Source organism: Tigriopus californicus, chromosome 6 (genome assembly GCF_007210705.1).
Source record: "Tigriopus californicus strain San Diego chromosome 6, Tcal_SD_v2.1, whole genome shotgun sequence".
NCBI lineage: Eukaryota > Metazoa > Arthropoda > Copepoda > Harpacticoida > Harpacticidae > Tigriopus > Tigriopus californicus.
The window spans coordinates 14,868,446-14,878,860 of NC_081445.1; the positions used below are offsets into that span (position 1 = coordinate 14,868,446).

General features: G+C 41.8%; 1 protein-coding gene across 2 annotated transcripts; it reads right to left on the reverse strand.

The window, feature by feature from the left end:
* Nucleotides 1-1,555: 1,555 nt before the first annotated feature.
* LOC131882315 (uncharacterized) lies at nucleotides 1,556-8,182 on the reverse strand. 2 transcript variants are annotated; one of them, XM_059229426.1, is made up of 6 exons: nucleotides 7,904-8,046; nucleotides 6,930-7,243; nucleotides 5,812-5,985; nucleotides 5,545-5,741; nucleotides 4,501-4,947; nucleotides 1,556-2,274 (listed from the first exon to the last, which is right to left on the reverse strand). In XM_059229426.1, exons 2-6 carry the CDS (start codon nucleotides 7,160-7,162, stop codon nucleotides 1,907-1,909), a joined length of 1,419 nt encoding a protein of 472 aa, XP_059085409.1. In that variant the 5' UTR covers nucleotides 7,163-7,243; nucleotides 7,904-8,046; the 3' UTR covers nucleotides 1,556-1,906. The 2 variants fall into 2 exon arrangements, with proteins under 2 accessions (XP_059085409.1, XP_059085408.1); XM_059229425.1 differs by having other exon boundaries at nucleotides 5,545-5,985; nucleotides 7,904-8,182.
* Between the last annotated feature and the right edge of the window lie 2,233 nt (nucleotides 8,183-10,415).

The following is a 10,415-nucleotide window of genomic DNA, read 5'->3' on the forward strand; positions in this document are numbered from 1 at the left end:
AAATCCGCACAAGTAACGAGGAAGTGTTTCTGTCGATTCATGAGTCATTGGGTAAAAAATCGTTCCTTTTATAAGAGTATAATATAAAAAGGGGCCAAACATATTTGAGAACATATTCGACATCCTTTTCAACATTCTTTTAGTCTAATGTTTTTCCACAACATTGCAAAGTTGTAAATTCTTAGTTAAGCTCCAAACCTGGTGGCATGGAAAGTTCGTAGCTGGCCCATTGAGAATTTTCAAAATTGTTTTTTTTTAAGTGGTCTTAACAAAGCAAAATCACCTCAAACGTAAGTATCATTAAAATTTTAGGTGACAAGGGACAAGTGATGTGCTTCATTGATTGAAAAGTTAACTTTGTCGATAGTGCATCCATTACTTGAAAGCCAACTTCTCAAGCCTTAATTCATGATTTTTAACCAAAATATATGTTCCCATTTGAACACACAGCTAAATTTATTTAACTTGAAATGAATAAACATGAGGCTTTGATGCTTATATAAGTAAAATATAAAGCAATATTATGATCTTTTAGCAAGAAAAATATATAATTTTGACGTCATTTTGAGATATCATAAAGGTCATATTTTGCTCCAGAGGACTTAACATTTTCTCGATCCCTAGTTAAGGGACTTTATTGAGTTTTGTCTTACATAAACAGGAGGAATCACAAAACGAGTCCATTTTTTCGAAACCTACGCTTTTTTTATGATCTTTCACCACTTTAAGGCAGGTACTCTTGGGAGAGCTTGACATATTTGAAACAATAAACAAGAAAAAGTGTGCGATTGAAGAGACAACTTCACATGTGCAAAAATGTATTACTTATAAGTTCTAATACCAAACTATTTGCAAAATATAAGCTTCTTTTTTATAATGCTCAAATGAGTGTTTACTTTCATGATCCATTCTCGATCTTACCAAATATATTTGTTACTTTTGCAATCTGAGCTAGAAAAAGCTAGTCTGCTGATTTTTTTGACTCAGGGATTGTGGCAAACTTCAAATTGCTCTCGCTTTTACAAAAATCATTTCAGTTTCAAAATTAGGTTCCAATTCACCTCACGCAATAATTATACAAGAATGTCTCGTTGTATGGGCTAAATCAGAATCGACATTTTTGTCGGCCTGCATCCATGCATGTAGTAAAAATACTTGGGCCTTTCTAAAAAGCTTCCATTCCATCATTTTCTGTCCTCTGTGCTCATTTTCAAACTAATAACTCTGAAAAAGTTCGGCTCTAATAAAGTCACTTCATTATAAGCGTGGATTGGCGAGAGGGTCAAAATTGGTCGTCCATCAGTCTGGTCCCAAAATGCCCATCGATCCACAGCCCTTCATCCCTGGTTCGATCGGAGGTAAAAGGTCAAGCTCATTTGTTACCCCAAGCAAATAAGTACCACCTTCTTCTTCCAAAGGCTCTTCCTTCTCCTTTGGTATTTACTTGTACGTTTATTAACGAGTGGGTTCGTTCTCTGAGGGCGAATTCCCTCTCTTGGACTAACGGTTGGTGAACAGGCGTTTTTGAAAAGACGCTTTGCTGCATGCTTTTGACTTTGTCTTAGTCAATCAATATAACACTTTAATAGACATCTCTTGCGAGGCAATGGACTTTCTCACACGGGTTGACAACGTCAAGCGACGGGAAGATGAAGAGGATGGAGATGGCGATGACGTCATTCTCACCCAAGAGCGAACCATTCTCGTCGGGTCTAAATCGAAAGGGGCTGGGGGAAATACCTGAAGGGGGATCACAAAAGGACTCGGGCAATGATGAATGAATGATTCTCCCACGAACACCCCTTCATAAAGGATCCACTCGATGGTCATTAACCAACAAAGGAACGAATCATAGAAAGGAAGGAAGGTAGGGAGGTAAGGAGGTAGGAGGGCATGAAGCGCGAGTTTAGAGCGAGCCATCTTCCTTGGGAATGGAGATCTTGGCCTTGTCGTCTTGTTCAAACGCCTCTTTGGCCCACTGGTAGGCCTCCTTGAGTTGTTCCATGTCTTTGTTGTATGTGGCGGAGAATCGGCTGTTCTTGTAAGTCTGTTGAAGTCGACGCTGATAGGATGCAAGCCATTGCTCGCGAATGGTTTGCCCATCCCCGGGCTTCATGGAGTGGTATAAAACACTCATGAGACATCCGCGGGTGTAACTGGGGAAGCCATTTTCAATCGGTCTCCAGTCGATCTCAGTGGGTTTGGTGGCCCCTTGGGCGATGACTGCCTGGAGGATGTCTCTTTGGTTGTGGAAATGAGATTGCGCGTCGACGCCTATGGAATCATTCAATAGAGAGGGAGTATTAAAAGCTACACCCGTTGTTAATCGCAAAGATGGAAAAAAAGTAGTCCATTTTAAAGTGAGATTTCTCAGGCAAAATTGTCCGTTGTGATTAACCGTTGTGAGGCCCATGCGCATAAGCTCATTATCATGGATTTTGAATACACATATCCATCCAGATGAGTTTAAAGCCGATCCAATCCAGATGGGTAATTGCAAACACTTAACAAAAAGAAAACCCTTTGGATCAATCTGGGTTAACTTTGAATCAAGAGGCTGACAACACTAAGAAAGCACACTCTAATAAGTAGGGCCGGCCAAAACTTGCATCCTGCATTTTGTGCAAATTTACAAAGAAACTTGCATATCCCAGATTTATCTGCAAATTTATTGCATCTGCAAGTTTTGCAAGTTAAGAGCAATATCTGACATTTTTCTGCAATTCATTGTGCATTTTGAGCCATTTCAGCAAAAAATATCAATATTTATGACTAATTTTCAAGAATCCCGGTCATTTTAGAAAAGTGAAATTTTATTGGCTGATTTTTTTTCCAAATCTCTTTCACAAAAAGTACTTTTTATACTTTAATACCTATGTCTTTTATTCATCTTAACGAGCTTTTGTTTACCTGAATTCAATGTGATGGTATTTTCACACAAGGGTTCATTTCGGGATTATCAAAACGTTGGAATTGATCGTCTCGTGCTCATAATCTGGTACCTTCTTTGAGAATTTTTTCCCTGTGAACAGGTTTTCCGTGCTTTCAGAAATATTTGTTAGTGATTATTTGGCCGTAAAAATCTTTTTTAATTTCCGAGCCCTACTGATCAGGGCAGGAGGCACCATGGACAAGGCAAGCGCTAGTTACCTAAGGAGAGCATTTTCAAGTCCAGGTGCTGGACTATATTATGATATAATTTTCCTTTTCATCTACATGTTGTCTGATATGAAAGGCAAAAATAGATACAGACCCCCAGAACGAATTGATGCCCATGTTTTGGAAAGTTTACTTGCATTTTTTGCGCAAATTCGGTTGATTTCTTATGCAAATTGGGTGTAAGTTTTGGCCGGTCCTACTAATAAAGCAATCAAATATTTTTCAATGAAAACCTATTTCCATTGGTATCATTTCTAATGAGCTTAGTTTAAAAAAAAAAAAAAAAAACAAGATTTGCTGTAAGGAACAACTTGGCTTTTTCCATTTTTTTATCAGTTCCCTGGAAACTCTGTTTTCCAAAAGACAGTTCAAATTCAATACAGGGTGGGCGGAAATAGCGGGTATGTCACATTTCCCATTGAAAAACTAATTCGTCAATAATTCAAATCAAAATATCATATGTAAATTTTAAAGCTATGACCATCTGCTCATTTCAGTTTTCTAAACTCAAATTTTGCTCATTTTCCACTATCAAAAGAGACAGGAGCACATTTTCTGCCACTGGGGCGCAAGATATGTACGAGAGCAGTCATGGAGAGTGAATAGAGGGTTGCTTGGTTTTTGCCTCTGTCAAGTGATATGCTCAGAACATCATCCTTGTTGATTTAATAGCCATTTTGTATGCCGTTAGTATGTATTGTGTTATTTCATTAATCTTACAAAGCTTTGTTCTTTAATGGCAAATCAATCAATTGCGCTATTTCTCTCCACCCTGCAGTAGATGAATGCCTTCATTTTGTAAGCTTGATCTTTATTAGGATTTCAATTTGTTAAGCTGGTCAATATGATTGTGTTTCCCTTTTCGTGCCAATTCTCGTTTGAAGAGAACCTTCATCAAAAGCCACAAAAGAAGACTTCTTTCAAGCGCCCTCTTTTCCAAACCCCACAATAATGAAGCGCTGTCCATTGAAAAAAAAGATATTGCTTTTTGCCCGACAAAACATGTTCACTAATTAGCTGTTTGTGAGATGGCATCAATCAACAAAGTTCAAATTGGATCGATTATTCTACATTGATTGTCGCGTCAACCTCATCAATTGAATGGTATGCAGACTCACCAATGTTTAGCCCAAAGCATGTCACAAGTTTGGGCCCGACCAGAGGTTTGCGATGCCAGCCTCTCGACTATTTCGCATATTCATTGCAAAAAAATTGAATCAGCCCTCATACCTTGTCACACCTGTCTGCTTGAGGATGCCTTGGAAAACCGGGCACCACAGAGTACAACTTCACCGTGGTTTCACATAACCAACAATCCAGATCCCACTTAAATGTCCTTACCATTTTTCAGGCGTTTGAGCCTGCCCAAGAGCTTGGCAAAGGTTGCCCTTTTGAACGAGTTTCTGTTGGTAACCTCAGCCAACAGAGGCATGGGTACGTCTTTGTGATCGATATTCGTCAGGTCTGTAGTGTTGATGTGTCGCATGACTGTCAAGAACACGATCTTCATCTCCTCTTGCAGCATATCACGTGAATTGGCAGCCTTGATCTGCTTATCCTTGACCAGTCTGACCACGTTGAAGTGTTTCCGAAGGGCACTCCAGCCTTTCCGTTTATTGGCCGAGATCGAGCTTTGGATGGCCGCGAGGTCTCGCTGGCGGATGTCCGCCACTTTGTGGGTGTGGGTGAGGATCAGAATGGCTTTGACAATTTGGGACAAGGGCCGGTAGTGCAACAATGGCCGGCCCACATAGGCTGCCAAAATAAAGCGCCCCAACATCCGGCGTTCTGCAAATTGTGCGTGGAAAACATTGACATATTTGTCAAGAATCTGAGTGGTTCTTGGTGCTGGAATCATGATAGCTTTAGTTGAAAATTGAAGAATCCCATTTAAGTCCTCACCCAAAAACAGGACACCAATCTGGAGAGGGATTTATTTTTTTGGCGGACTTCCTTACTGGGACTGCTACTGGGCATGGAACTCCCAGCAGTTCAAGACGAAAAACTTTTTCATTCTAATTAAATTTTGCTTATATATATTATTTGATTGACCAACGAAATAGAGTTGGCTGATCTGGCTAACCCTTGAATATAGGTTTGATCAGCAATTTTAAACACAAACTTGTCCCAATCTGACTTAAATCCTGCTACTGGATCAACACACCTTCATACTCCCTACGAATATGTGAGGGCAGCAAATTGAACAATGAAGGAGCCCGAGAAAAAAGAGATGTGGACTTCATTGTTTTCACTAGCCTGGATCCTCGAGGGCTTGAAGGTGCTCTCAAAACGCACGTTAAACCTCTACGGTCACTAGGATTGGGCATCCAAGTCGAAATCTTCAATCATTGTGGTCTTTAGTCTTGTTATTAAGTCAGATCTTACCTCGTTTGGTGGCCACGGCCAGTTCGGTCAGATTTCGCATGACATCCCGACTGGACCAACCCAAACATTTTAACACGAACTTCAAGCGCTTGATCAGGACATTGTTCTCTTCAGGTGACAGAGGATCTGTGGTGAAAGCCGGGAAGTTCTCTCGGAGGAAACGCTCTTCCACCTCCGTTGGATCCATGAGAAACGTGCTTCTCCGAAAGAAATGCAATTTAGGCAACGGGAAGTCGTGGTCGACCAGGATCCATTCCATGAGCTCACCACATTGGCTTTTGGTCGGGAACTCTATCCGAGGGAAGTGGAAAGATAGCCTCTGGTACTGAAGCACATCCGTTAAGTGAGCATCGCGAAGTTCTAGGTCCTGGAGTGCCAGGACTTTGCTGGACAGGATGGGCCGAATTGGCCCCGTTGGGATCGAAGTGGTGGGCTCGTTCTCTACATAAAAGAGAAGCCACGGATGGTTCAGCCGTTGGTAAGGGTCAAAGTTAATCTATAACTATGTTGACGCAAGAACTGTGGCGTCTAAGCAATTAAACCATACTTGAGACTGATTTGATTCGCCATTGGACTTTGGCTACGACTAATCGTTTAGTAAATCACAAAGGCGTAACTGCGTCTCTTCGGCCCCCCAAAATGAGATGTCCCAATGAGAGGACTATTCTAATATAAATGTTTCGTGGAACCGGGGATGAAAGATCGGTTCACAGGAAGAATGCAAAAACTTTGACCACTACCGAGATTGAAAACATTTGATTAGATTAATAAGTATTCTTGGGACATCATTTGAGGCATTTTTAAGCATTCAAGGGGTTTTACTGACCAAATTTTCGATTTTGTTTCAAATGTTTCTCTTGAGTTTTTGCCTTGTTTCAAATACTTTATGAAATAGCTTGCATTTCTAGGACTTGATATCGTTCCCTTCCAATTTTTCTTTTTTCAGATTCCCTATTGATCACAAAACCCTGATTCAAAAACTTATATCATTTTTAAATACTTAGCTAACTCCTTGGCTCTTTTAGGAGCAAATACGACTCCCTAAAAATCAAGATAAAACGAGTAATATAAAACAAAAGTACATTTCTAAGGGTCCAACAAAAGTCTTCCGTGAAAAGAGAAAATTGACGCCAAAACAGCTTTTTTCAGCTCGAAAGTATTATTAAGCATGTTAATGATGTGATGCAATGCTACATCGTACATGAACGATTTTTCATTAATGAATAAGTCAATTGGAGCTCTAATTTAATCCACTATCAAGCCTCAAAAGTACGAGTGACCTCTCAAAATTTGATAGTGACGTCATCTTCCTTTCTCTTGCTTTAATGTCCCAATTGATCTCTTAAAAAGGATGTGACACGTTCAGACAAGTAAGTGTTCTTTACCCGTAGACGCCACTCGTTTCGAGTCCTTTGGTTTGCCCGGGACCCGAGGACCCCGAAGTTTGTCCAAAAACGAGCGGACTTCCTCCTCGATTTGAGGCCAGATCAACGAATCTTCCAAGTCTAATTGTTCCCAACCCGCCCTCTTCGGACGTGTGTGGGCGGGATGGATGGGGGTACCCCTGGTGGATGAACCCGAGGAACCCCCGGAACTCAGAGACGCGGATGGAAGCCATTCCTGGCTGCCATCGGAGCTCCAATTCAACGACATTCTGTCCTCGTCTTCAGAATAAACGTACGGGGAAGTAGAACGAGATCTGAAAAAAATAACAAAAATATTGGGAAGATCAATATTATTGAATAATCAAAATATTTTAATTATATTATAAAACTAACGTTTTTCAATATCATATGACCATAGTTTTAGATTTTAAAGGGCTTGAAATAACCTTCATGGTGAGAAGCAATTAAATGAGCTGGATTAAAATCAGGCCAGTTTAGCTGGAGTTAAATTACGGTAAGTTAGTTGGGAACTAGTTCAGCAGCCCTCTAAACCAATTTGTACGTAAGCCAATTTAATTAGCTGGGCTTAGCCACTTAATCAGTGCTTCTCACGTCAGTGATAACTCGTATGGCCATCCACTTGGATCTTATTAACATTTGCTCCACCATCATGTTTGAAGATGTCCTCAATCCCCCTAATGGCTTCGTCCAGGTCCGTTCAAGTAAAGCTTTACCTATCTTGGCATCCATGATTTCCCACTAGAGTGCGTCATCAATGATGACCCCGACTACTTAGAAGTGGGACCCTTCCAACTCAAAGTTCCTTTGGTGCCCTTACTTATTGTCCAGAATCTGGAAGATGGCGGGCGATTATGGATGGATGGATGGATGAATGAATGGGTCTCAATCCCGTCCGGGTCAAAGGTCAGTGTCAAGCTAAAGGGTACGAAATGCTAGCCATGCAGGGTGCTCACCGCATTTGGGTCGGGATGGATCGACGGGATCGCCGAGGGATGGCCCGTGCCACGGACTGAGGCGGGCTCTCGTTATCGTCATCGGGCATGAGGTCGTAAAAGTAGTTGGGATGGTCGAACGATGGGGCACGGGCCGAAAACGAGGCGCACATGGCTGACCGCGGGACCAATGCCAAACACACCCACCCACACGCCCACCAGAGATTGAGCTCAAGAGCGAGCAGAAGGAATCGAGATGGAGACGGTTGACCTAGAAATTGGGTTTGTTATGATGACAGTGGCCCGAGGTTTGGCGATTGTCAGTTCATTAACTTCCGTGGTTTTGGAATCATCAAGAATTTTTAGTGGTCTTTTGGACCCGCCAAATCATGATGATTTTAAAACACATTTTAAAAGATTGCACTCTAAGTGTAATTTAACTGACATAATACATAGTATTTGGAGCTATTTTGAGAAAATATCAGAAAAAGAAAAATATTTTTTCCTTTTCGTGAAATTGAAAACTGATATCAACTTTTTGGGGAATTGAATTGGGATATAACCGGCCAGTTTGGGGCTAAAAAACAACGCCATTTGGACTATTAAATCCCTTATAACTAGCTAGCCGTGTAATTGACGATATCATGATACATAATTAAGTGCTAACTAATTGTGTACCCAATTTTCTTTGAATACGTTTTTGAAAAAAAAATTGCAATGATTTAGCCATGTAAGTTTTTTTTATCGGCTATACAATAAAGTAACGAAACCAAAGTTCATCCCTATGACTTTGTGGTACAGAGAAATGCCAAGATGTGTTTGGGAATTTCCGTCAAAACTTTAAAAGATGTTTAAAGTGACTAGTGTGTATGCATACCTCTCATTCTCGAAAAGAAGTTTTCCAAACAATCTTGGTTTGTCCGAGACATTAGTAGAAATTGAAGGGACCCTTGTTCGCATAGCTCTTGGAATAATCCCCTTGTTGAGGCAATTCTTATCTTCCAAGGAAGTTCTGACGTCTGCCCGATCACTTGGAACGTGTTCAAAAACCATTCCATCTTGTCCAATACACTCCTTTGTTCATTTAGATAAACAACGAATCCGCTTTTCATCCTCTTTGGGTCCAACATTAGACGACTGTTCGTCACGTCAAACCAATCATTCATGAGGTCAATGGCGCATCCTTTGGCGGCTGCTTCATGTCCACTGAATAAGAACGTCATAGCTTTTGCAGTCTTGTGGGACAAAAGTTGAGCTGCCAGACAAACTCCTTGCCTTTCGCTACCTCGGCAATGAACGTGAAGCTCCCGTAGTCTTGGCGCAATTTTTAGTTCGCCACAATCTCGATCAAGGAGAGCTTGGAAATCTGCTTTGGTGAGGGCTACTAAAGAGTTGTTTTCACTTGGAACATCAAGAAACCCTTTATCAAACAGATGATTTCTCATCAACTTAAGCAAATGGGGGCTATCGGGAAACATTCAAACCTTCCTGTGAGGATTGGCTGGATTTGGAAGGTGGTATTTTCGGTGGAAAAACCTAGTTGGGACATGAGTTTCTTATTTCCAAGGTCGAAGGTCACTGCAGGTATAATGACCCTTCGCTCTCGAGGTGAATGATTATTTCTTCCAATAGTTCTCTTGACATTTGAGTATCAAAGTTGTAATAAATGGGTTGCTTCTTGCTTTGAACCAATCCTCTTATCATAACGGCTTGAAGCTTTTTGAACGGGCCATAAACTTGCTGAGATTTCAGCTTTATCTCAAGCCTGTTGCGAATTTCCATCTCATCGAAGCATAAAACGGAATAATTGTACTGGTCCTCTTTGATCATGGCACGGCTTACTTCTTTGATCACTTTGATACTGGCTGGGCAGGAGAATATCTTTGCTGTTTCTGAGATACTCAAAGGCTTTTTTATTCATGGTGAGGAGTACAAGGGCAGAAACCACATCATCCTGTGTGTAATTGTTGTATGGCCGAGTGGTGGTTGTTGACTAGAACGAGAATACAACATCTCCCTTCCCGGGGGAGGATTGGGGAGCCAGCACGGGAACAATAACCAATTACAAATATGACTAGAAACGTTTTTATTGACTAGACATCCGGGGAAGTAAGATCTCCCGGGCAAAGTATTGATGGGATTCGTCCGTGGGCACAATGGGCATCGGTCGCTTTCATCCACGGGCACAGTGGGCATCGGTCGCGTTCATCCACGGGCACAGTGGGCATCGGGCGCGTTCATCCACGGCATAGTGGGCATCGGGCGCGTTCATCCACGGGCACAGTGGGCATCGGTTCCTTTCATCCAGGGGCAGTGGGCATCGGTTCCTTTCATCCAGAGGCACAAACGGCAATCCATCCACACACAGCGCTAATCCGCTCCATCCCGCTCATGGGGAGAGCCTCCTGCTCCATCCCGCTCATGGGGAGAGCCTCCTGCTCGATCCCTCGGACGGGAGAGCCTCAACAGAGGGCAGCAGTCGATCCTACCGACTGCGCCATGTTGCATGGCCGAGTGGTGGTAAATGACTAGA